The 27,807-nt window shown below is 42.6% G+C and overlaps 1 protein-coding gene across 6 annotated transcripts in view; it reads left to right on the top strand.

The window, feature by feature from the left end:
• Positions 1-9,141: 9,141 nt before the first annotated feature.
• neto1l (neuropilin (NRP) and tolloid (TLL)-like 1, like) overlaps positions 9,142-27,807 on the top strand; it is a 175,305-nt gene continuing 156,639 nt past the window's right edge. For 4 of the 6 annotated variants that reach the window (XR_004821032.2, XM_035741729.2, XM_035741730.2 and 1 more), the window contains exons 1-4: positions 9,160-10,131; positions 10,732-10,785; positions 11,616-11,750; positions 20,900-21,148. Coding sequence is in view for 5 of the 6 variants with exons in the window: in XM_035741729.2 (XP_035597622.1) it covers positions 10,104-10,131; positions 10,732-10,785; positions 11,616-11,750; positions 20,900-21,148 (466 nt within the window). In the remaining variant the exon portion in view is untranslated. Of the gene's footprint in view, positions 10,132-10,731; positions 10,786-11,615; positions 11,751-20,899; positions 21,149-27,807 lie in introns of all 6 variants that reach the window. The other 2 variants (XM_035741731.2, XM_035741728.2) reach the window with 2 other exon arrangements.

The following is a 27,807-nucleotide window of genomic DNA, read 5'->3' on the forward strand; positions in this document are numbered from 1 at the left end:
ATAATAGTGAAGACATCAAAACTATGAAATAACACATATGGAATCATGTAGTAACCAAAAAAGCGTTAAACAAATCTAAAATATATTAAATATTTTTCAAAGTAGCCACTGTTTACCTTGATGACAGCTTTTGACACTCTTGGCATTCTCTCAACCAGCTTCATTAGGTAGCCACCTGGAATGCATTTCAATGAACAGGTGTACCTTGTTAAAAGTTAATTTGTAGAATTTATTTCCTTCTTAATGCGTTTGAGCCAATCAGTTGTGTTGTGACAAAGTAGGAGTGGTATACAGAAGATAGCCCTATTTGGAGAAAAAATACAAGTCCATATTATGGTAGGAACAGAGAAATTCTGGAGCTCTGTCAGAGAGACCATCGGGTTCTTGGTCACCTCCCTGACCAAGGCCCTTCTCCCCCGATTGCTCAGTTTGGCCGGACGGCCAACTCTAGCAAGTGTCTTGGTGGTTCCAAACTTCTTCCATTTAAGAATGAGGGAGGCCACTGTGTTCTTGGGGACCTTCAATGCTGCATAAATGTTTTGGTACCCTTCCCCAGATCTGTGCCTTGACACAATCCTGTCTCGGAGCTCTACGAACAATTCCTTGATTTTTGCACTGACATGCACTGTCAACTGTGGTACCCTATTATGGCAGGTGTGTGCCTTTCCAAATCATGTTCAATCAATTAAATTTACCACAGGTGGACTCCAAACAAGTTGTAGAAACATTTCAAGGAGGATAAATGGAAAAAGGTTGCACCTGAGCTCAATTTCGAGTCTCATAGCAAAGGGTCTGAATACATATGTTAATTAGGTATGTCTTTTATTTTTAATACCTTTGCAAACATTTCTCTTTGTCATTATGGGGTATTGTGTGTAGATTGATGAGAAAATATATATATTTGATCAATTTTAGAATAAGGCTGTAACGTAACAAAATGTGGAAAATGTCATATACACTGTAAATATACAATTAGTAGGTATTATTTGTCTTGGAAGTATGTTTTGTTTGGCTCCGAGGCCAGGCTGAGAGATCTGGGACCGGTTTTCAGATTGCGTTGTAATTTTGGCTAATTTGTATCTTTAAAAAAATATATATTATACTTTTTTTTACTCTGTTTTCTCCCCAGTTTCGTGGTATCCAACTGGTACAGTAGTTACAGTCTTGTCTCATCGCTGCAACTCCTGTACAGACTCGGGAGAGGTGAAGGTCGAGAGCTGCATGTTCTCGAAACACAACCCAACCAAGCGGCACTGCTTCTTGACACAATGCCCACTTAGCCTGGAAGCCAGCCACACCAATGTGTCAGAGGAAACACCGTGCAACTGTGTCAGCGTGCACTGCGCCCAGCCCGCTACAGGAGTCACTAGTGCGCAATGGGACAAGGACATCCCTGCTGGCCAAACCATCCCCTAACCCAGATGAAGCTGGGCCAATTGTGCGCCGCCCCATGGGTCTCCTGGTCGCTGCCGGCTGCGACAGAGCCTGGACTCGAACCCAGAATCTCTAGTGGCACAGTTAGCATATATATGTGTACATTGCAGTGCCTTAGACCACTGCGCCATTCGGGAGGCAACTTATTTGTGTTTTAACGATGCACCGTAAAAAATAACGTCCGAAGATGTCAAACCCGATTCTCAATACACCACACAATGCATTTGTTACAAAGTGAAACGTAACTGTGTCGTAACAGAAGCTGTCCGGTGCTGAAAATGATTCCAGAATACAGGATAAAGAGCTCGCTGTAGCTATTAATTGATTTATGGCTATTCAAAGTTCTTTCATTGCCTTTTAATACACAATACAGTTTTCCCATCGAGAGAAGAAATGTTCTGTACCCTATTATGTATTTAAGAGTTTGTATTATGTTTGCCATGTCTTATGAACTCTAAGTGCTTTCTCGTGGTATTTTGTGTGCAATGTTTGATTATGTATATTCTGCATTTCAGTTTGTGTAAACTGTGAGCAAGAATAAATCAAGTCAAAGTCGCTCGTTCCCTCATTTGCTGTGGAAAATATCTATGGGACTTAAAAATGATATGATGACAATGGCTTTTGTAATTGCTCACCACATCATTGTAGCTTGATTGGTTTCAAGTAGGCCTACATATATTCAATAATTAAATAATAAACAATCCAAATAATTCAACATTACGTAACAAGTTAAGCGGCGTTGCCATAGACCTAATATGTTGACCTTTAGGTTATTGGTGTCATGACCGTCTGAATGAATGGACCAAGGCACAGCATACTTATAGTTCCACATGTTTAATAAATATGAAACTCACCAAAAACAATACAGAAGAAAACGAAACGTGACGTTCTGGGCTGCTCAAAGGCAGCTACACAAAAACAAGATCCCACAAAAACCTTGTGGGAAAAGGCTGCCTAAATATGATCCCCAATCAGAGACAACAATAGACAGCTGCCTCTGATTGGGAACCATACCAGGCCAACATAGAAATGAAAAAACTAGACTACCAACCTAGTCACACCCTGACCTAACCAAAATAGAGAATAAAAAGGATCTCTAAGGTCAGGGCGTGACAATTGGTTAGGCTACAGTAAAATGCATGAGCTTTTAGATAATAGTAGCCTATAGCCTTTTGGCCTTGTAGCTACGAATATAGAAGCGGCTTAGATGGCTTAATACTAGGTAGGTCTATCAATTGTACATACATGAAAGTGATGTATCATCAACAAAAAATGTATCCTTGATTCGCTTGTTTAGTCCATTGCAAACCTTTTAGGCTATTTATATTCAACTATGACATCTTCAGCGGTCACAGAGACAGATAAACACTCATTCTATGTTTAGAGAAGATTTACATTTACATTTTAGTAATTTAGCAGACACTCTTATCCAGAGCAACTTACAGTTAGCTAGGTGGGCCAGCCACATGTCTAAGTTAAAGTAAGTACATTTTTCCTCAATAAATTAGCTATACTACACAGCCAAAAGCATGTGTCTGCTCTTCGAACATTTCATTCTAAAATCATGGGCATTAATTTGGAGTTGGTCCCCCCTTTTCTGCTACAACAGCCTCCACTCTTCTGGGAAGGCTTTCCACTAGATGTTGGAACATTGGACTTGATGTTGGGCGATTAGGCCTGGCTCGTAGTCGGCATTCCAATTCAACCCAAAGGCATTCGATGGAGTTGAGGTCAGGGCTCTGTTCAGGGCAGTCAAGTTCTTCCACAACAATCTGGACAAACCATTTCTGTATGGACCTCGCTTTGTGCACGGTATTGAAACAGGAAAGGGCCTTCCCCAAACTGTTGCCACAAAGTTGGAAGCACACAATCGTCTAGAATGTCATTGTATGCTGTAGCGTTAGGATTTCTCTTCATAGAACTAAGTGGCCTAGCCCAAACCATGAAAAACAAACCCAGACCATTATTCCTCCTCCGCTGAACTTTACAGTCAGCACTATGCATTGGGGCAGGTAGAGTTCTCCTGGCATCCGCCAGTCCCAGATTCATCCGTCGGACTGCCAGATGGTGAAGCATGATTCATCACTCCAGAGAACATGTTTCCAAAGTTCTAGTGTCCAATGTCCATGTAGTGTATTTGTCTGTGAGTGTGTAATTTTCTTTGTGTAAAGTGACGCTGGAGGGAAAACGTGACCTAACGACGCACTTAGCTGTTCTACGAGTGATGTTAGACTACGAGTGATTTCAAGTGCAACATTAATAAAGACTGTTTTTCTTACAAAGGTTCTAACAATGAACTTAACCTTGAAAAGCCACTGAACACGCCGATTGGCATGTGTTTTTCTGTTGCTCATTATAAAAATTGGATTTCAGTCTTGGAGGTATGTTCCCTGGCCGATTCCGCATTTGGTTAATTATTGTCCCCCATGAGGCACTGTAGACGCAGAAGCCAAATCAAAATAAAATAAAATAAAATTGTATTGGTCACATTCACATGGTTAGCAGATGTTATTGTGAGTGTAGCGAAATGCTTATCCTTATTGATCCGACAGGGCAGCAGTATCTAACAGGTAATATCTAACCAATTCCACAACAAAAAAGAATACACACAATCTAGTAAAGGAATGGGATGAGAATAAATAAGTATAAAATATATGGATGAGCAGTGACAGAGCGGCTAAGATGCAATAGATAGTAAAGAATAAATTGTGAAGGATACATTATATACATATGAGATGAGTAATGCGAGATATGTAAACATTCTTAAAGTGGCATTATTAAAGTGACTAGTGTTCCATTTATTAAAGTGGCCAATGATATCAAGTCTGTAGGTAGGCAGCCACCTCTGTGCTAGTGATGGCTGTTTAACAGTCTGATGGCCTTGATATAGAAGCTTTTTCAGTCTCTCTGTCCCAGCTTTGATGCACCTGTACTGACCTCGCCTTCTGGATGGAAGTGGGGTGAACAGGTAGTGGCTCGGGTGGTTGTTGTCCATGATGATATTTTTTTGCCTTCCTGTGACATTGTGTGTTGTAGGTGTCCTGCAGGGCAGGTAGTTTGCCCCCGGTGATGCATTGTGGATACCACATCACCCTCTGGAGAGCCCTGCGGTTGTGGGCAGTGCAGTTGCCGTACCAGGCGGTGATACAGCCCGACATGATGCTCTCAATTGTGCACCTGTAAAAGTTAGTGAGGGTTTTCGGTGACAAGCCCAATTTTTTCAGCCTCCTGAGGTTGAAGAAGTGCTGTTGCGCCTTCTTCACCACACTGTCTGTGTGCGTGGACCATTTCAGTTTGTCGGTGATATGTACCCCGAGTAACTTAAAACTTTTCACCTACTCCACTGCTGTCCCATTGATGTGGATAGGGGGGTGCTCCCTTTGCTGTTTCCTGAAGTCCACGATCATCTCTTTTGTTTTGCTGACATTGAGTGAGAGGTTATTTTCCTGACACTACTCTCCTACATCTCCTCCCTCTCGTCGTTGTTGGTAATCAAGTCTACCAATGTAGTGTCGTCTGCAAACTTGATGATTGAGTTGGAGGCGTGCATGGCCACACAATCGTGGGTGAACAGCGAGTACAGGAGAGGGCTGAGAACGCACCCTTGTGGGGCCACAGGGTTGAGGATCAGCAGAGTGGAGATGTTGTTTCCTACCTTCACCACCTGGGGGCATCCCGTCAGGAAGTCCAAGACCCAGTTGCAAAGGACGGGGACGAGACACAGGGTTTCAAGCTGAATGATGAGTTTGAAGGGTACTATGGTGTTGAATGCTGAGCTGTAGTCAATGAGCAGCATTCTTACATAGGTATTCCTCTTGTCCAGATGGGATAGGGCAGTGTGCAGTGTGATGGCGATTGCATCATCTGTGGACCTATTGGGGTGGTAAGCAAATTGGAGTGGGTCTAGGGGGGTCAGCCACGGAGAAGGGGAGCCCACAGTCTTTGGTAGCGGGCTGTGTCGGTGGCACTGTATTGTCCTCAAAGTGCGCAAAGAAGTTGTTTAATTTTTCTGTGACCAAGTCGCCGATGTCCTCGACAGAGCTGGTTTTCTTTTTGTAATCCGTGATTGTCTGTAGACCCTGCCACATACATCTCATGTTTGAGCCGTTGAATTGCGATTCCACTTTGTCTCTATACTGACGCTTGCTTGTTTGATTGCCTTACGGAGGGAATAACTACACTGTTTGTATTCGGTCATGTTTCCAGTCGCCTTGACATGATTAAATACGGTGGTACATGCTTTCAGTTTTGCACGAATGCTGCCATCAATCCACGGTTTCTGGTTAGGGAAGGTTTTAATAGTCACAGTGGGTACAACATCTCCTATACACTACCTTGTAAACTTGCTCACAGTGTATACGTAAATGTTATTGTCTGAGGCTACCCGGAACATATCCCAGTCCACGTAATCAAAGCAATCTTGAAGCGTGGAATCCGATTGGTCAGACCAGCATTGGATAGACCTAACCACGGGCACTTCCTGTTTTAGTTTCTGCCTATAGGAGAAGAGTAACAAGATGGAGTCATGGTCAGACTTGACAAAAGGAGGGCGGGGGAGGGCCTTGTATGTATTGCAGAAGTTAGAGTAGCAATGGTCAATTGTGTTACTGGCTCGTGTACTGCAATCGATATGCTGATAGAATTTAGGTAGCCTTGTTCTCATTTTAGCTTTGTTAAAATCCCCAGCTACAATAAATTCAGCCTCAGGATGTATGGTTTCCAGTTTGCATAAAGTTCAATGAAGTTCCTTGATGGCCGACTTTGGTATCAGCTTGCGGGGGGATATAAACAAAGGTTCTCTTGGGAGATAATATGTCAGCATTTGATTGTGAGGAATTCTAGGTCAGGTCAACAAAAGGAATCAAGTTCTTGGATGTTGTTACAATTACACCATGAGTCGTTAATCATGAAACATACACCCTTCTTCTTACCAGAGAGATGTTTGTTCCTGTCGGCGCGATGCACTGAAAATCCCATTGGCTTTACAGACTCCGACTGCATGTCCCCAGCTAGCTATGTCTCCGTGAAACAGAGTTTGTTACAATCCCGGATATCTCTTTGGAAAGCAACTCTTGCCCTAATTTTGTCTACTTTGTTAACTAGGGACTGGACATTGGCGAGTAATATACTTGGAAGTGGTGGGTGGTGTGCGCGCATTCCGAAGCCTCACTAGAAGACCGCTCCAACACCCTCGCCTCCGACCGCGTTGTTTTGGGTCGGCCTCTGGAATCAGTTCAAATTCCCAGGGAGGTACAGACAAAGGATCCACTTTAAAGTCGTATTCCTGGTCGTAGTGCTGGTTGTGCTGGTTAGTTGACATCTCTCTTATATCCAATAGTTCTTCCCGGCTGTATGTAATAACACTTAATTAAGGTTTTCTGGGCTAACAATGTAAGAAATCATTAAAAAAAACAAAATACTGCACAGTTTCCTAAGGACTTGAAGCGAAGCTGCCATCTCTATCGGCACCATTTTGTCAAAGCCTATTTCACTTCCTCAAAATCCCCAGAATGATTCTAAGACAACTCAAGAAATCTGTAATTAATTTGGATGTTTTTGCCAAGGTTGTTTTAATTAATTTAATTTTAATTTAATTTAATTGCAATTTTACATCTAACTAAGGTGATGGTGCAGTACCAATTTTAAAAAAAACATTACAATACATTCACAACAGATTTCACAACATATTAAGTGTGTGACCTCAGGCCACTACTCTACTACCACATATCTACAACACAAAATCCATGTTATTGTGTGTTTGTATGCATGTGTCTGTGCCTATGTTTGTGTTGCTTCAGAGTCTCCACTGTTCCATGAGGTGTATTTGTATCTGTTTTTCTAAATCAAATTTTACTTAATGTGGAATACAGTTCCATGTAGTCATGGCTCTATGTAGTACTGTATGCCTCGCATAGTCTGTTCTGGACTTGGGGACCGTGAAGAGACTTCTGGTGGCATGTCTTGTGGGGTTTGCATGGGTATCGGAGCTGTGTGCCAGTAGTTCAAACAGACAACTCGGTGCGTTCAACATACAAACCTCTCACAAATACAAGTAGTGATGAAGTCGATTTCTCCTCCACTTTGAGCCAGGAGAGATTGACATGCATATTATTAATGTTCGCTCCCTGTGTGCATCCAAGGGCCAGTTGTGCTGCCCTGTTCTGAGCCAATTGCAATTTTCCTAAGTCCCTTTTTGTGACATCTGACCACACGACTGAACAGTAGTCCAGGTGTGACACAACTAAGGCCCGTAGGACCTGCCTTGTTAATAGTGCTGTTAAGAATGCATAGCAACACTTTATTAAGGACAGACTTCTCCCCATCCTAGCTACTGTTGTACCAACATGTTTTGACCATGACAGTTTACAATCCAGGGTTACTCCAAGCAGTTTAGTCTCAATTTCCACATGATTCATTATAAGATTAAGTTGAGGTTTGGGGTTTAGTGAATGATTTGTCCCAAATACAATGCTTTAAGGGACTAACTTATTCCTTGCCACCCATTCTGAAACTAACTGCAGCTCTTTGTTCAGTGTTGCAGTAATTCCCGTCGCTGTGCTGTGGTAGTGTCGGGTCCTTTACTCAAAGCCAGGGTCAGGTCATTAGTAAAGATGTAAAAGAAAGTCGGGCTGATGGGCGGGTCTGTCTCACTATCTATGCAATCACTGCAGCTGTTCACCCCATGTTAGTGGGCAAATGTACATTGTCAAATCAAAACCCAACCTTCATTTACCCGTTGTGATGTACGGATGTTCCAAACTCTGTTTTAGACAAGACAGAATTCATGACCAAAATTATACTATTTACACGTTGTAGTAAATTCTGAAACGAGAATAACTGTTTCTGACTCATTCTGTGTCAGTGCCGTTTTCAAATGGATTTGTTGCTTTTTAAAGGCAGTCACTTTTTAAGATGCTTTTGGGAAACCAGGCCCTGGGCAACTTTATTGACCTCTGTTGATCTGTTGTTGTCATGCCATGCAGAGATGAGAGGGGGAGGAGGCAGTCATGCAGTTCATTGAAAAGGCTGGGAAGAGATGGGTATTGTTAATAGAAAACAGGTTTAATCAACAGCAAAATTGTGTGTGGAAAATGATATTGTTTTTAGCTCTATCAGCATTAGCAATGATTTCTTTCTTTCTAGGCTATCCAAAACACAGCAAGAAGATAAACATAAGAGTTGCCTAGCCAAGGCTTTACTCACTGCAGACATTGGAAAACGTATGGAATATTTGGCATTTTCGTGGGGAAGATATTTCTGTACATGCACTTATAGCCCTACATACATTTTTCATGTGAGCTATTTGATTTATGATAGAGACACTGGAAATAAACTGGGATGTTGATTAACTGCACAATCAGAGTCAGGATTGAACTATGAATGGAACATGTGGGAAAAAAATACACATATTTGTTTTTTTTTAAACTCACTAGTTGTTGTAGCCTAGCCTTGTGTCTGCATGCATCGCTACTTTCTATTCCACCCAACCTCGACCTCGCCATGTTCGGCAGGAGGCAGAAAGAAACTCCATCTATTCCATGCTGCAGGTGTTGCTGCCTGGAGTTGTTAATATAGTCTACAGTATCCTGGCATCTATCTGCTCTGCTTGTTTCTTCCATTTCCTCTTGCAATGTGCGTTTTTCTGCTTACCTTTTACATTTTCGCTCAGTGCCCTTCCGACTGAGGTGTTGGATTCTGCAGTCTGCTTGCAGAGAGAGAGCATTTTAAAGAAACACCCCACCACCTCCTCCCGGTACTTTTTTTCTACTCCTCATTGGCGTTTATATCGGGGAAGTTGGATTATATTCTTGAAACAAAGTCGTTTTCGTATATTTGTATGAGTGTGGTCCAATTATAATTAGGTTGGTTTATAGGTTAGTCCAGTAGTTGTAGGAATGAATGGATGATCAACGTTTGGAGGAGGGCGACAATATCCATTAACTCTTCTTGGTGGGTGCAAAGAGAGAGAGAGAGAGAGAGAGAGACAGAGAGAGCGCGAGAGAGACCAGCCAGTCGCTAGAGAAGAATGGAGAATGCTCCACGAACACTATCCATCGCTTGAGGGAATCGATGAAGAAAGGATGAGATAAACACAATTCTTCTTCACGTTACGACTTTTGCTGTCGAACTTGATAGCCGGGGTTTTACGCATCTCAGTGAAAACAATTCGGAGAATGCGTTTAGGAGGATGGATACCCACGCGTCATTAGGATTTTTGTTTCCAGATAAAGGGATTGAAGAAAAATAACCAAAGCTGCTTTTTCTCCCTATATCTGTTTCATCGTTAGATTGTAAAGGTGGAGCGATCAGAGAAGGCCGATGACGGACCTATTAATCTGGTCAGTGCATCAGAACCACCAAAAGGTTCTGGAAACGTTTGGATGGAAATCGGGCGAATGTTTAGACTTGCTTTTGGTTTTATATGAAACTGGTGACTAGTAGTTGCGATTTTTCTCTCTCTGGAATTTTCATCTTCTCATTCAAGAAATTAAAGTCTAACTGAGGTGAAGATATTTGTCGGTTTATCAATTGTATTTTATTTTTATTTTTGGTATTTCGGTACGCTGTCCATTTCGCAATTCCCTTAAATCTCAATCGTTTCCTCTTGAAGTATTCCTTAATCTAAATGGAATTAGTTGAGCGTGAAGCCCCTTGTGAAAGGTACAGACATGGTACATGGGCACAGCCTCCTTCACGGTAAGTCACCACTTATAGTGAACAGACTTTACTGTCTTGCGCCTATACCACAAAACCTTAATTGAGTTGTAGCACAATATTCTTGAGTTTATGAATTGACGTACCATTGCCTGTAGTTGTCAGTCCAGTTGTGTAACGAATTTGATATCCATGCACTCATACCCCTTCACAATTTCTATAGTATAGCCTACCTTTTCAAACCGCATGTGTAGGCTACTTTTACATAGCATTGCATGCGGATGTATACATTATGGTATTTAGCCTGAAGATTGCATGTATAACCTACACTTCTTCCATCTGTATGATGAATTGTGCGTAGAAGCCCAGTTATGTGTTGCCTGAGGTCTGCTGTATCAAACAGTTTAATAGGTATATTATGCGTGCCTCTTGATTGCGCATCCAATTCTATAAAAACAAGTTCAGAAACTTTAGGGATTTAATTAAATGGTTTAAAATTAATATAATTTGAGGTTGGATTTATTTAATGGTAAACTCGATTTTTTTTAAAGGCCCATATCCTTGTATTTTGATATCTTCAGAGTAGGCCTATTTTACGCTAGGCCGGATATACTACCAACATGTATTTGTTTCTTGTTGCAGTTGTTGCAAGTCTACTCATACTTGGGTTGTCTGGGGCAACGAAGAAGGAAGCAGGTATAATGCACTCTATAACTGCATACGGTCAAGTCCAGAATTATTGTCACCCCCGATAAAGATGAGCAAAAAGACAGTATAAAATAAATAATACAAATACTGAGCTATATTGTATTCTCAGCTAAATCAGAAAATTATATCATATTATACTAACACAATTGCTCAGAGAAAGAGATTTTTTATTTATCAAGTCATATTTTTCCTCTCAAAAAGATAGGTGTCAAAATTATTGGCACCCGTTTTCAACACCTCACCTTCCGAGGATAACTGCACTGAGCCCTTTTGTAAAATGTTTATGAGATTAGATCCTTCCCAATGTGTTCTCTAATCTCATAAAACATTTTAGAAAAGGCTCAGTGCGGTTATCCTAGCAAGGTGAGGTATTGAAAGGTGTTGAAAATAGGGCTGCCAATAATTTTGACTGCTATCTTTTTGTGAGAAAAAAATATGAATTGTTAAACAAATCTTTCTCTGAGCAATTGCATTAGTATAAAATTATATATTTTCTGATTTCTTGGAGCATACAATAAATCTAAGTGTTTGTATGATTTATTTTATACTGTCTTTTTGTTCATCTTTATCAAAGGTGCCAATCATTTTGAAACTGTCTGTCTGTCTGTCTGTCTGTCTGTCTGTCTGTCTGTCTGTCTGTCTGTCTGTCTGTCTGTCTGTCTGTCTGTCTGTCTGTCTGTCTGTCTGTCTGTCTGTCTGTCTGTCTGTCTGTCTGTCTGTCTGTCTGTCTGTCTGTCTGTCTGTCTGTCTGTCTGTCTGTCTGTCTGTCTGTCTGTCTGTCTGTCTAATCCACTTCACTCTGCTACTGTTTTTTTCAGTGAAAAACAATTCAGGAGTGAAGCCTGCAGGACAATGTGGCACCTGGGTGAAAGAAGGAGACGGGGGATTGTTCACTTCTCCCAACTACCCCAGCAAATACCCCCCAGAAGTGGAGTGTGTTTACATTATTGAAGGTGAATAGCTTTCACAGTAACTAACATCATTATAAAGCCATCTAAGTTTTCTGTTCAGATCATGGGTTGACATTCTTCAAGCAAATAAGGAATGTTTCAATAGACCACAACGAATAAGGAATACAGACTCTTAAATAGTGTTTCAGGAACCTTGATCTTACAGCATGTAACATATAGGGGTAGCCTTGTGGTTAGAGCGTTGGACTAGTAACCGGAAGGTTGCAAGTTCGAATCCCCGAGCTGACAAGGTACAAATCTGTTGTTCTGCCCCTGAACAGGCTGTTCCTATGCCATCATTGAAAATAAGAATTGGTTCTTAACTGACTTGCCTAGTAAAGAAATAATAATAATAGTAGTGTCCTCACATCTTTATAATCTTAGATCCAGGTGAGAAATTAAAACCATCTGTCTGTTTAACTCCTTGCTGTCTACTTGAGTTCAGGCTTCTGTGAATATAGATGAGCTCTGTGAGTGGATGTATCTCTTCATGTTTCACAGTGAAATCTGGACCAGATATTGAGATATGTGTTCACAGTAATTACTGATGGGATTGGCCAGTTTAGTTGCTGTGCTGCTGATGTTTGTCTGATGATGGTAATGAAATCAGACAACAAGTTGCAATCTCAGTCATTTTAATTTACGTTCTGGGAGGTTGATATTTGATTAATCAGTGGAGGAGATTAGGTTAAGACCCTAATGATATTAACTAAATGAATACATGAAAGATCATCTCTACAGAGAGACTCTATTACTGGACTGGAGGAACCATACTAGCTGCAACAGTATCATCTGGGTTATGGTTTGAACTGGATTCATAGATGAAATGTGTATGATGGGCCAGACCTTTAGCCCGATCCACCATCCAGACCTGACCGAGTGTAAGCTTGTGAGGTCATTGTCGATCGAGGCCACTGGACATTACCAATAGCCTACTGATAATTAAGATATAAATATAAGGTTCCCTATCAGTCGGTCACACAGTATAACATACTATGGGGAGTCAACAACCAATCATATTCACCTGAAGAAAACTGAAATCACGCCCAACTGGCCAAAAGATGCCTAGCCTACCCTCAAAAGCCCCACCTTCCTGGCTATAACACCGGGGCTTGCATCCATTTCCTAAATTCTTCGCTCTTCGGCTCGCCTGAAGGAAGAACGTGTTATGCAATTTACAAACTATGAGATTTGACTCCACCTGAGGTGTCTGTTAGTGGGGAGAGAGTACTCGTCCCCCTAGATGTTGTGAGTTTTGGGTCTTGTTACCGATTTTTGAGTTTGCTAAAAGCTAACCACTTATGCCCTGCTTGTATAGCCAGTGCTTCCTTGCATGAGTAAGATGGCCAGTGGTAAGAGTAAGTTAAAAAAAAAGCTAACCATCCAAGTTTGAACCTCTGACCGTGCCCTAGGGAAAATTAAAGATACTCACGGGTTCTGTCCTGTTTGCCTTGGGTGGAAACACACTCAGGAGGCTTTGAGCCAGACCAGTTTGTGTGACCTGTGTCTCCGGGTGTTGTTAAAGGGTCTTCCGGTGAAACGACCTCGGGAATGGGGTTGTCTGAGAGCAGCAGCGGTGGTCGGAGTTGATAGGGGTGTCATCCCATAGTGAGGCTCATTCCGGTTTCTCTGGCAGCATTCAGATTCCTGATTCCTGGGATGATACACTATCCCTAGATTGCTCTGGAAGGTTTTCAGACTGTGAATGGGACGACATCAGTCAGGAGCAGCCTAAAGCCCTGGCTTTGGACTCAGCGGGGGAGAGTGAACCATTGGTGGTTAATGCGCCTTTGATGGAGCTGTGTCGTAGGGCTGCAGATCAACTGGGGGTGGATTGGCCGTCTTCTACCCCACATCGGTGTTCCTCCAGGTTTGGGGGAAGGTATTTACCTTCTATCCCTGCAGTTGGGAAGCGTCGCTTACCCCTGTTTAAAGATTTTGCCAGTGAGCTAAAGGCGGCCTGTGATTCCCCTCATTCAGCCAGGAAAGCTAGGTTATGGCGAGTTCATGAATTTAGAGGGTATGGAGGTATAGAGGGTATGGAGGCTCGTTTACACACCGCTGATACATGGAAAGCTGGTGAGTTACTTAGCTCCAGAGGTTAACAAGGGTGCTAATCCTAGCATTGTGCTTCCAAATAAACATTGCCGGTTCTCGTGGATCAGCTGGACAAAGCATACCAGCCTAAGGTTGTGGCATCCCGATCATTGAATGTGGTCACAATGCTGCAGATGTATCATATCGATTTGCTGCAGGAGCTGAATAAGACCGTGGAGGCAGGGAAACCAGTTTCAGAGCTTCTTGATGAAATCCGTGCTAAGGCTGATTTTGTCCTGCTGTACTATTGTGGCTGTGGGGAAAAGTATAGTGAGCGACAGTTGTGGTTCAGCGCCACCTCTGGTTGACGTTGTCCCGGATTGCTGAGAGGGACATGCGGATATATTTGGATGAGACCGTTTTGCCAACAAGGTCGTTTGGCTTGGCTATGGAGTCTTGACAGGCCCATTTAAAGAGGAAACAAAAGCAGGACGCAGCTCTACAGGTCCTTTTCCAACTAAAATCATTCGCACGAGCGGTTCGGCAGTTCCTGAGGCGTGAAAGAAAAGTTACAGGCCCTTTCTGGGCATGCTGAGTTGAAGGAGAGCGGGGTGAAACCAGATTCTTCTGTGGCATGGAAGAAGCAGACCTGGCGTCCCTAGCTGGAGGCCAGGGCAGGGGGCGTGTTCTCAGGGCCCTCCATCTCAAGCATCTACTGTGGCAATAATGCTCCCAAGTGGCTCGGTCAATGGGGGCAAGTTACTGGTTGCCTAAGTCCCCGAACCTGGTGGGAGCCGGGTATCAGAACAGCGGTATCACAATAATACATTGTTTCTACCCAATGTTCCTCATGTTCAGGGGTATCAAGTAGAGGTTGACCGATTAATCGGAAGGGCCGATTTAATTAGGGCCGATTTCAAGTTTTCATACCAATCGGTAATCTGCATTTTTGGATACCGATTATGGCCGATTACATTGCACTCCACGAGGAGACTGCGTGGCAGGCTGACTACCTGTTATGCGAGTGCAGCAAGGAACCAAGGTAAGGTGCTAGCTAGCATTAAACATATCTTATAAAAAACAATCAATCTTCACATAATCACTAGTTAAATACACATGGTTGATGATATTACTAGTTCATCTAGCTTGTCCTGCGTTGCATATAAACGATGCGGTGCCTGTTAATTTATCATTGAATCACAGCCTACTTCGCCAAACGGGTGATTTAACAAGCGCATTTGCAAAAAAAACACTGTCGTTGCACCAATGTATACCTAACCATAAACGTCAATGCCTTTCTAAAATCAATATACAAGTATATATTTTTAAACCTGCATATTTAGTTAATATTGCCTGCTAACATGAATTTCTTTTAACTAGGGAAATTGTGTCACCTCTCTTGCGTTCTGTGCAAGCAGAGTCAGGGTATATGCAGCAGTTTGGGCCACCTGGCTCATTGCGAACTGTGTGAAGACCATTTCTTCCTGACAAAGACCGTAATTAATTTGCCAGAATTGTACATAATCATGACATAACATTGAAGGTTGTGCAATGTAACAGCAATATTTAGACTTAAGGATGCCACCCGTTAGATAAAATACGGAACGGTTCCATATTTCACTGAAAGAATAAACGTTTTGTTTTCAAAATGATAGTTTCTGGATTTGACCATATTAATGACCTACGGCTCGTTTTTCTGTGTGTTATTATATTTATAATTAAGTCTATGATTTGATAGAGCAGTCTGACTGAGCGGTGATAGGCAGCTGCAGGCTTGTAAGCATTCATTCAAACGGCACTTTCCTGCATTTGCCAGCAGCTCTTCTCTGTGCTTCAAGCATTGCGCAGTTAATGACTTCAAGCCTATCGACTCCCGAGATTAGGCTGGCAATACTAAAGTACCTATTAGAAAATCCAATAGTCAAAGGTATATGAAATACAAATGGTATAGAGAGAAATAGTCCCATAATAACTACAACCTAAAACTTCTTACCTGGGAATATCGAAGACTCATGTTAAAAGGAACCACCAGCTTTCATATGTTCTGAGCAAGGAACTGGAACGTTAGCTTTTTTACATGGGACATATTGCACTTTTACTTTCTTCGCCAACACTTTGTTTTTGCATTATTTAAACCAAATTGAACATGTTTCATTATTTATTTGAGACTAAATAGATTTTATTGATGTATTATATTAAGTTAAAATAAGTGTTAATTCAGTATTGTTGTAATTGTCATTATTACAAATATATATATAAAAATCGGCCGATTAATCGGTATCGGCTTTTTGTGGTCCTCCAATAATCGGTATCTTCGTTGAAAAATCATAATCGGTCAACCTCTAGTATCAAAAGTGAGGTGTCATCCAGGTGTGGACATAATAAAAACAGTTCCTTCCCCACATTCTGACGAACAGTTTTCAAGAGTGGCGGATATGAAAACAAGCTTGACAAAAATGATTTTATCCCAGTCCTCAGGGTGGCCCTCTGCCCCTTCAGGAGATAATGAATGGAAGACTGGCAGCATTCTCCACGGGCATGAGCAGTTTCACCATGCGTGATGAGGACAGAGACAAGTGTGAATAGTCTGCAGGTCGCTGTGCCTCCTGCTTTCGTGGTGTCATCACGTCAACAGTTTCCATAGTCCGAGCACCTGTCTTGAGAGAAGAGATTTTGTCTCTCCTTCAAAAGCAGTCTATACGGGTGGTCCCCATGTCAGAAGTACAGAGCGTTTGGTACAGCCGGTACTTCTTAGTTCCCAAGAGCGATGGAAAATTGCATCCCATCCTGGAGTTGCATGTTTTAAATAAGCATCTCAAGGTTTGCAAGTTCAAAATGCTCACACTTTGCCGGGTCTCATTCTGTACTCGGTTCTGAGTCATCCGTTTTTTTCCCAGCAGAGGAGGGTCACATTCTGTCTCTGTCTGGCACGGTTTCAGCTTGGGCATTCGGTGCCTTTTCGCTTGTGCCTGCGGTTATTGGGTCTGATGGCCTCTATGATAGCTGTGGTGTCTCTTCTGTTGATGTGTCTGTTTCAGCGCTGGGTGATTGCTACACGTCTGAATGTATCCTGCCACTGCCATCGGTTGCTCAAGGTATCTCGTCGTGCTTAAGGGCGATGACTTCTTGGAGCGACACGCAACTGCTGTTGCAGGGGGTTCTCATGGGCCAGGTAGTGTCCCGCAGGGTGATCACGACAGATGCGTTCTCTCTCTCTCCTAAACCTGTGGGTGCGGATCTACTTTCCAGGGGGGTGTCCTATCTCTACAGAGTGGAGACAGCACCTCTCGGGGGTTGCCAAAGATATGGGACCGGTTCAGAAGGGCTGACACGCATTTTCGTCTGTTGGGGAGTGTCCATCAGGAGAGTCTGTTGTTGATTCTGGTGGCTCCCCGTTAGCCCAGACAACCCTGGTTCCCGGAGATCATCTACCTGTTGGGCAGGGACCCATGGATGGTTCTGTGTCATTGGGATCTATTGTCGCAGGCGCATGGGAGAGTTTGGCACGCATGACCGCAGATAAAGTATCTGTTTGTTTGGCCTCTAAAAGGTTGAATTGACGGCTAGGAGTTTACCCTCAAACAGGATTACGACTATACAGTCTACATACTTTTAAGTGGCACGCGGTTGGAGTTAGGTTAAAGGAGTTTCCTCTTTTCAGAGCTCTTTGGTGGACATTTTGATGCCTCTGCAAGAGCGTTTTGAGCAGGGCCTTTCTTTTTACACATTGAAGGTTTATATGGCAGCCATCTCGACGTGTCATGTAGGGATTGATGGCTCTACATCGGGGTCTCATCCTTTGGTGGTGCGGATCCTGTAAACCGTGCGTTGGCTCAGACCAGTGTCTAAACCTATGGCCTGGGACCTGGCTTTGGTCCTGGATGCTCTGTCTGATCCTCTGTTTGAACCATTGGTGTACACTTGAAGGTCCTTTCCTACAAGACCGCCATACTTGGCGTTGGTCAAGCACGTTGGAGATCTCCGTGTGCTATCAGTACACCCTCCATGTTCTGTTATGTCCTAATGCAGCTTTTGCTCCCAATATTATGCCTATGTCTTACAGGTCCCTGGCTTTTGAGTTGTTCCCTTTCTCACCTCCTTTGTTTGCTTCCGGTGAACAACGTAGGTTGCATGGCTTGTGTCCGGTTCGCACTTTCCGCAGATATATGGATAGGACGAAGGATATCCGTGTTTGTGACCAGCTTTTTGTCTATTTCGCTAATCCAGCTCATGGTAGGGCACTTTCGAAGCAGGGTCTTTCTCATTGGATTGTGGAGGCTGACTCCCCGGCATATGACAGCAAAGGACAAGAGTTGCCTACCGGTGTGTGTGCTCACTTCACTAGCGGTGTGATGGCTTCTTGGGTATTATTCAGTGGCATGACAATTGGTGATATCTGTGCTGCAACCAGTTGGCGTTCCCAACATACAGTGGGGCAAAAAAGTAAATGAATGAATTTATTGAATTTATTTGCAAATTATAGTGGAAAATAAGTATTTGGTCACCTGTTTGTAGGTGACCAAATACTTATTTTCCACCATAATTTGCAAATAAATTCAATAAAAATCCTACAATGTGATTTTCTGGATTATTTTTCTAATTTTGCAAGATTTCTGGCTCTCACAGACCTGTAACTTCTTCTTTAAGAGGCCCCTCTGTCCTCCACTCGTTACCTGTATTAATGGCACCTGTTTGAACTTGTTATCAGTATAAAAGACACCTGTCCACAACCTCAAACAGTCACACTCCAAACTCCACAATGGCCAAGACCAAAGAGCTGTCAAAGGACACTGATAATCTCCTCGATCTGGGGCTCCACGCAAGATCTCACCCCATGGGGTCAAAATGATCACAAGAACGGTGAGCAAAAATCCCAGAACCACACGGGGGGACCTAGTGAATGACCTGCAGAGAGCTGGGACCAAAGTAATAAAGCCTACCATCAGTAACACACTACGCCGCCAGGGACTCAAATCCTGCAGTGCCAGACGTGTCCCCCTGCTTAAGCCAGTACATGTCTAGGCCCGTCTGAAGTTTGCTAGAGAGCATTTGGATGATCCAGAAGAAGATTGGGAGAATGTCATATGGTCAGATGAAATATGGTAAAAACTCAACTCGTCGTGTTTGGAGGACAAAGAATGCTGAGTTGTATCCAAAGAACACCACACCTACTGTGAAGCATGGGGGTGGAAACATCATGCTTTGGGGCTGTTTTTCTGCAAAGGGACCAGGACGACTGATCCGTGTAAAGGAAAGAATGAATGGGGCCATGTATCGTGAGATTTTGAGTCAAAACCTCCTTCCATCTGCAAGGGCATTGAAGATGAAATGTGGCTGGGTGTTTCAGCATGACAATAATCCCAAACACACCGCCCGGGCAACGAAGGAGTGGCTTCGTAAGAAGCATTTCAAGGTCCTGGAGTGGCCTAGCCAGTCTCCAGATCTCAACCCCATAGAAAATCTTTGGAGGGAGTTGAAAGTCCGTGTTGCCCAGCAACAGTCCCAAAACATCACTGCTCTAGAGGAGATCTGCATGGAGGAATGGGCCAAAATACCAGCAACAGTGTGTGAAAACCTTGTGAAGACTTACAGAAAACGTTTGACCTCTGTCATTGCCAACAAAGGGTATATAACAAAGTATTGAGATAAACTTTTGTTATTGACCAAATACTTATTTTTCACCATAATTTGCTAATAAATTCATAAAAAATCCTACAGTGTGATTTTCTGGATTTTTTTTCTTCTAATTTTGTCTGTCATAGTTGAAGTGTAGCTGTGATGAAAATTACAGGCCTCTCTCATCTTTTTACGTGGGAGAACTTGCACAATTGGTGGCTGACTAAATACTTTTTTGCCCCACTGTACCTTTGTGAGGTTTTATCGCTTGGATCTAACTGCTCCCTGTGTGGTTACCACAGTTCCCTGTGGGTTTGAGTCTTGGGCTGCGGTGGCAGTGCGCAAGTACACAGTTACCAGGTTAATGTAGGTTTCCTGGTTCATCGACTCTGGTCGGTGCTTTGCAGAGTGCGTGTGCGTTTTAACAAGTCACCACAGGTGTTCTGTTGTGGTTCAAAACAACAGAACAGTTCTGACGTTTCAAGCTCACAAGGTAAGTCTTTTTCTTGGAACCGTGGGGTCAATGGACTTGGGCTGCTGTGGCAGCGTGTCAGTGCGCATAGCTAAGTTGCAGCAGCTTCTGGTTCCCTATATAGGGCTCTGACAGTTGAGTCCTCATGAGGCTCTGACAGTTCAGACTTCGCTGCTAAGTATTAGGGGAAAAGGTGACTTCTGTAAACCCTTTTTGGAGCCGGTGGAACCTGTGTGTGCTTGGGTTAGTGTGGGCATCCTGGTTTGGTACTCTCTGAGCCATCTTGGAGCGTGATGTATGTTACCCAGTTATATACCCAGTTATACCCAGATGTATGTTCTACCCAGTGTGAAAGGGAATGAAAGGGAATGTACAGTTATAAATATAACTACTGTTCCCTGAAAGAGGGAACGAGGTATAACATATTTTGGCCCTGTGCCGTCAAGGGGTTTGGGCTTGTTGAAGATTGGTACTGAATTGAGGAAATTCATGTGAGTCCTGGTGTTATAGCCAGGAAGGCGGGACTTCCGAGGTCGGGCTCAGCATCCATTGGCCTTTTGGGTGTGATTTCAGTTTTCTTCAGGTGAGTATAATTGGTCGTTGACTCCCCATAGTATGTTATTCCTCATTCCCTCCTCCAGGGATCAGTTATATTCATTACTGTATGATTTATTTGCTTGGAAAACTTGGAAAGTCCTTCACCAATAAATTAATAAAACACAGGGATTCTAAGATTCAGATTTTCTTAGTAGTTCAGTCATCTAAGTCACATAGTAGTTCATTAATTTAAGACAACTTACAGTGAGTATCTATTTCAATTGCATTGCAAAATGACTCAAAATGAGTAAACACCCAATGGGCATTTACCATAAGAAAGCTTCATCTTAATTGCACGCTGTTTAATTGCACTTCATTTGTTCTCCATGTTTTGCCTTATATGCCTTATAGATGTACTGTGTTGTGTAATATGCTACACAGTTAGAGCATTATATTTATCTGTGCTATCTACTCTCTTTGTCTCCTCCAGCTCCTCCGAGGCTGTGTATCGATCTTTTCTTTGATGAGAGGTATTCTATAGAGCCTTCATGGGAATGTAAATTTGACAACATCGAGGTGCGAGACGGCCCCTTTGGCTTCTCCCCAATAATCGGGCGCTACTGTGGCCAGACCATCCCTCCCTTCATCAGGAGCAGTGGACGGTACCTCTGGATAAAATTTGTTTCTGATGCCGAACTGGAGGCAATTGGATTTTCAGCCAACTACAACTTCACTGCAGGTAACAACCGATACAAAGTATCCACACTACCTTCAGCTAGGCAATCGCAACATGCCCAATCGCAACATGCCCAATCGCAACATGCCCAATCGCAACATGCCCAATCGCAACATGCCCAATTGCAACAGCAGGATGGTGTTGACACTGCAAAGAGGCTAGTTCAGTATCCACAAAGCGTCTCAGGGTAGGAGTGATTTTAGTTCATAATAAATAAGATTATATGGACACATCCTAGATAAGCACTCCTACTCTGAGAAGCTTTATGGATATGGGCCCAACGCAAACATTGGCTCTCAGAAACCTCATCAACAGTCTGTTCACACCCTCTCTGCTAAGCAACACCATATATTTCCTTAGCACGGTTAAAAAGGAAAATGTTATTGCAACTTCTTTACTATAAGTAGTTGAGACCAAGAGCTCACGAGACGTTTCAAGTGTTTAATACCAAGGAAACAGTCAGCTGAGTGCATACATTTAGAAAGCTCACAACACATTTTATACTCTTCCCTTATAGACGTCACCTCCCCAGCTATACATTTTATGACCCCAATGAGTTTCCCTCTTTTCCCCTGTGGAATGTCCATGGTTCTCTCTTTGTATAGCCAGATAGTCACAATCATACCCCGTCCATCTTCTGTTCTGGGCCTGACCCTGCTCTCTGATTCTAGGCAATTTCCTCTTATCTGATTAGGTCAACTTTTCTAAATTAGTATACACACAGTTTCATGGCCTAAACTCCATTTATACTCACAGTAACCATTCACTAAACAGGATACAAACAAACTACAGTTTAACTTGAAACATGTTACATTTTGATAGAATCCATCACCCCCCCCCCCCTATTAAAGCATAAATCCTTCTTATTGTTTAATACCATTAAACAATCATTCAACTGCCTGCTGTAGACTTTCTTCTTCTTTGGTTTTCTCTAGATCTGAGAGAGTAATAGAAACAGACTTGATAGATAGAGAAAAAAAATACTAGATATATACTAAAATAAATAAACATTAAGTTAAAGCAATCCTAATTTCTACTGATTATCATAAGCATCTATGTAGATACATTTATAAACTAAATCTCCGACCACAGCTTAAGAAACCCGACCGACACAATCTCCTGCAACCCCTGAACACTATGCCCACTGATATGCTTTTATGCTAAGGTCCACAAAATGTAGGGCTCTAAATATCCCCCTAATGCTTTTTCTCAGTCTTCCATCAAGGGCTACAGGATCACAAGAGATGTTTTTCAGCCAAGTCCTCCTCACTGCGTTCACCTCCTAAAGCTACCCTAAAGACGTGAGCCGTAGCCTGAATCAATTTCACCTCCTCTTGTGGCAAATCTGCACTATATGTGCGTTTCAGCAAGAAAGCTTTTACTATATGGAATCCAAACAATGCCATCAGAGCTATCCCCGTAACTGCCAACACTGCCCATGCCGCATATTCCAACATCTACCTGATTTGACCAATTGTCCAATACCGTGCTGTTCCTATAGCACATCCCACGACCTTAAGTCTTTTTTGTTATTAATCCCAATGTAACAGCCAGAAGTATTGTTACCGCTTTAACTCTGTCACTGTCAGTAACTTTCATCACCGGTTTTACCCGTTAGATCTATGATTGAGTTTATGAGATATTCTCTGCCTTTTCCCCAGTCCTCTCCCAATGTTTTCCTGACCAGCTTATCTATTCCCTCCTCATGTTGTGCTACAGTAGGGACTGGCGGGCAATAATGACCATTACTCAGATCTGGATCACATCTCTCATCCCACGGCATACCCATCCCCACCCCATGTGAAAACCCTATGTGTGACATCGGTTTTAGGGCTTAAAGGTTGTTTTTCCGCAATCCTTCTACAAAGTCCTCTTACCGTGTGTTGGGAGGTATGTCAATGGATTATCTGCCCTTTGATATGGAGGAGAGAGCAGTGGGGTTGAGAGAATGTCCAGTTCTACATGTCTCTGGGTCACATGCTTCCTGATCGTCCCCTGCAACAGATGGGCTGCCACCACTACTGCAAGGTTTTTCTCCTGGAATACAGCTTCTTGTATACATGGATCTGTGGCAACCCTCTCAATTGTTGCACCCTCACTTTCCTCAAGCCAATAAAGACTATCTGGTCATTATACTCTCTTCGCATAATATCGTCCAGGGTCTGATTGCCCCAACAAGCTATTTCTCCCCAGGTCCTCGGTCTCTCACTATCTAAAATCTTCCTCAACCATTTCATTCCTGTTGGTGTTGGGTAATACGGAGTGACAGGTATGTAAAACCTCTTGCTCCAATATAATTCCCTCTCTTTCGTTTCTGTAGCTTCGCCTGGCTTGACGTCCTGTGTCGTAGAACTCTCAGAAGTTTTGTCCTCTGCCCACACTAACTTGAAGGTTATTAACTACTATTCTTTCAACTGGAGTCTATCGCACACACTACCATGTTGAGGGAGGGACAAGAATCTGGTTTCATTCCTCAAACTATCTGTTCCATTGCATTCTTTCCAAATTCCTGTTTGTAAGAGAACCATCCCCTTATCAGAACATCCTACATCTAGGACACTAGATCTATTTTCAAATGGAACCACCCATATCACCATGCCTTTATGATTAGTTACCCTTACGGCTTCCGCAACTTTTGATGTTACCCTCTCCAAATGAACTTGAGTATCTTCGTATCGAGCTATCCACTCTATATAAAGTGTTATTTGATCTTCTACCCTTGGAGCGCCACAAACACTACCCCAACTAAAAATGTCCAGAGGACCCACGTTACTGCCCATTTTACATTGTGATCTACACTCCTTCTTTTCCATCATCACCTCCTCTATCAAAACCTGCTCTAGCCTCTCCATCCTGGTCTCGCCTCTCCATCCTGCTCTAGCCTCTCCATCCTGCTCTAGCCTCTCCATCCTGCTCTAGCCTCTCCATCTTGCTCGGCCTCTCCCAAGTCAGTAGGTGTTGGTGCAGCTTTTGCCTGGGACACATGGATCCAGGCCTTCCTTCCCGACACCTTCACTGCTGTGTCAGTCACTAGTTGGACAGTGGGGTCTGGTCCACCTGGGCTGAAAGGTACCCGGTTGATGGACCTTCAAGCACACCTTGTCTCCCGGCTCTAGTGAGTGTGCTTTCCAATCCCGAGGGAGTCTACGGTGGGCTTCTTTCACCTAGGAAGATACACACTGCAACGCATGGGTAATTTCCTGACAATAGAACAACATAGACTCTCCCAGTATGGCCAAATCACTCATTTGTGACGTGAATAACAGCACCCGGTACTCCCATCGGTCTCCCAGTTACCTCTTTATGTGGCATGAGTCCTGTGGTGACATTAGAATAGTATCCAACCTAACAAACTCTGAGTCATATGTTCCTTAATCACACTCTTCAGGAGATTTGATGATATTATTACAGCAAACTTCCCTTCCGTTGATGTGGCCTCCTGTATACAGGCATTTGTGGCTTTCCTTTCAAGCATTATACCTTCTTTGACAAACCCCTCATTGAAAGTTGACAATGACAATACTATCTCTGCTACTACCACCATGATCTGGGTCTGTGTGACACTCAATTTACTTCATACTAGTCTCTATAATCTATATTGTGCAGTTAGCTGTCCGCTCCTACAAGCTATCTTCTGTAACAATATACATAGAGTGGTGCCTTTTCCAAGAGACTCTATTACCAACTTCCTGAATTTATGAGCCACCCCCAGTCACATTCTATTCCGCTCTCCCAATGTTAATGACAAAGAGCGTAAACACACTGTTGAAAACATTTTCCAAATTGTCCTATACCCCCTTATCATGCTGTCTACCTCACAGCAGATACCGGATCAGGGAGTTATGTCGCTAACCTCTCGGGAGAAATCCCAACAATACAACATCCCCAATCTGGTGAAATTTGTGTGAAAACAAATACAGTGTAACAGGTTTTCCTCCTCTTCTGAGGAGGAGTAAGAAGGATCGGACCAAAATGCAGCGTGGTACGTGTCCATGATAACTTTAATAACTCAGAACACGAGAAAATACCAAAAGAACAAAGTGAAGGAAAGGAATGAAAATCGAAACAGTCCCGTATGGTGCAAACACAGAAACGTAAAACAACTACCCACAAATCATAGTGGGAAAACAGGCTGCCTAAGTATGGTTCTCAATCAGAGACAACGATAAACAGCTGCCTCTGATTGGGAACCATACCAGGCAAAACACAGAAATACAAAAACATAGAACAACACATAGAATGCTCACCCCAACTCACGCCCTGACCAAACTAAAATAGAGACGTAAAAAAGGAACTAAGGTCAGGACGTGACACACAGAAACACTAACCGACATAATCACACTGCCTGTTAAATCAAAGATGAACAACTCAGGCTATTATCAGCCAATTAGAATTACAACTCTTGATAACTCTATAAGGAAGTAATTGTATCCAGTAAAGAAATAATTGTATCCAGTAGCGTAATGGTAAAATAGACTATACTTAAAAATCCTATTGTCCATTATTTCTAGTAAGATTGATCAGGCCTCAACACCATTAATTATTTCCTTTCCCTTTCTTTCCCTGTGCTTCAGAAACCATTTCAAACATTTAAAACAGAAACCCATATTCATAATCAGTCAATTGTGTGTGCGTGCTGTTGTGTGTGGTAAACCAAATGGTGAAAACACACACATGGCCAGGCCTTACTTATCTGGGAGCTCATTTTACAGCCTAATCCTTCCAAAGAGATAGAAAATGACACCCCCTCCTCTGCTTGAAGGGAAAGTGTACATTTCGTTAGCTTTCACTATGCTTCATCTTAATCAGCAACTTGTACATTTTAATTACAAACCAAGCTCGATACTGATAAATCCACTGTCCTCCCTCCAATCATTAATCGTTAGTTTTAATCCACCTCATTGTTTATATGCCCTTCATTTAGCATGTACTACCCTTAGACACGGCAACATTTATCTCTCCACCGAGTCCAACGATTCACTCCCGTAATGACTGGTCTCTCTTCTCCATGATTTCCCCAAACCACGGCACTACAACATTTTAAAAGGTAATTTTAGGTTTGGTAACCCCAAATCTAATTTCTTGTGACCTTCTCCCAATATTAACTCTCATCTAATTCCCAGTGACCAATCCACCCTTTAGTTAATTCTATAAATGTATTTCAGAATAAGACAAAATGAAATGTCTCACGAGATTAGAAACTCCCCAAGGTGTTCTGAGTTTACAAGGAGTATTTTTCTGTTTACGATTCTAACTTGTTACCTTTTAGACTCCATTGTCTTTGATTCTCGCAAGGATTTTCCAACCTCAAAATCGTCTCCACTTCCATCCATGTAATATGATCTGCGTATTGTTACTGGACCTACAGTATGTTCAAAGACATGGTTATGTTCAAAGACATGGGCAAAGACATGGTTATGTTCAAAGACATGGGCAAAGACATGGTTAATAGATCCCAGGCATCTATTAAAAAGCAGTGAGTGGAGTTAGATTCCACTCTCAAAGCATCCTGCTCTATTTCATCCACCTCCCCCGCATTTTCTGTTTTCATAGCAGGTTTCAAACCTGCCATAAAAGCAGACGTACAAATTCTATTAATGTACTCACAAACCCAGTCTTTTTGCAGCTGAGTACTAATCTGTTAATTTTGGGGTTTAAACCTCTCCTGACAGCACACAAAGTATGCTATCAGCTCCTAGCCTCCAGCAATGGTGGCAGGCAGAGAGGCTAACGATATTTGTTGCTGTAGTAATATATAACCAGCGGCGTGGAGATTTAGTTTGATACCTTTCAATCCGAGTTCTCTGTGTTGTTTACAGGGGTACAGGAAGGGGGGTAGCAGAGGAAAGGTGAAGTAGCGTGACAGGCTAATCTGTACTGTCGAACACAATCATCCCAATTACCTCCCTCCGCGTGCCGTGCGAAGCCTTGACTCTCTTAATTTGCATCACATTCGGGCTGGTTTCCCATTAACTGAGCAGTGGGTGGATTTACGTCAACCTTTTGAAACCGAACCATGATTTGAAATCCCCTCTGGTCTCTTATAGGCTGTATGATGTATACCCTTGGCTGGGTCAGGGTTTAATAACACTGTCAACTTATTTTGTGCGTTGTCGAGGGTTGAAGGGAATACTGCCTGAAGCAGCGTGATATGTAGGAGAATTTTAACACCAACATCACAGCTCTGAAAGACTGACCTGCAGAATCATGTTCCATGTGGGAAAAAAGTGTTATGAGCTTCTCACATTCTGTCTATATCCTTCTTTACCTCCACAAAATACATTGCCATAAACGTTTTTCATTGCTATTGACCCACAACATTGTCCTTGGATACGGTTTTACTTCAGCAATAAGGCATGAGAACCCGGGAATTATCGTGTGAATAACTCCCTGCTAAGGCTGTTCTTAGGCCCGAAGTGAAGCCAAGGGCTGGGGAAACAGACCTTAGGAGGGTGTTATTCTCAATAATTCCCAGGTTCGAGGGCCTTATTACTTTTATAAATCGGTTGCCAACATATTAAAAAAGATTAACGACATGTTTTCATTAAAAACTTTATTATATTGTGTAAATTTGTTTTATTTCATCCTTCCGTCATACTAAATAGTCTACAACATTGTTCCACAGGTCAGAGAGGCAAACAGGAAGGTTTAGACAAACCCAA

Source organism: Oncorhynchus keta, chromosome 28, assembly GCF_023373465.1.
Source record: "Oncorhynchus keta strain PuntledgeMale-10-30-2019 chromosome 28, Oket_V2, whole genome shotgun sequence".
NCBI classification, from domain to species: domain Eukaryota; kingdom Metazoa; phylum Chordata; class Actinopteri; order Salmoniformes; family Salmonidae; genus Oncorhynchus; species Oncorhynchus keta.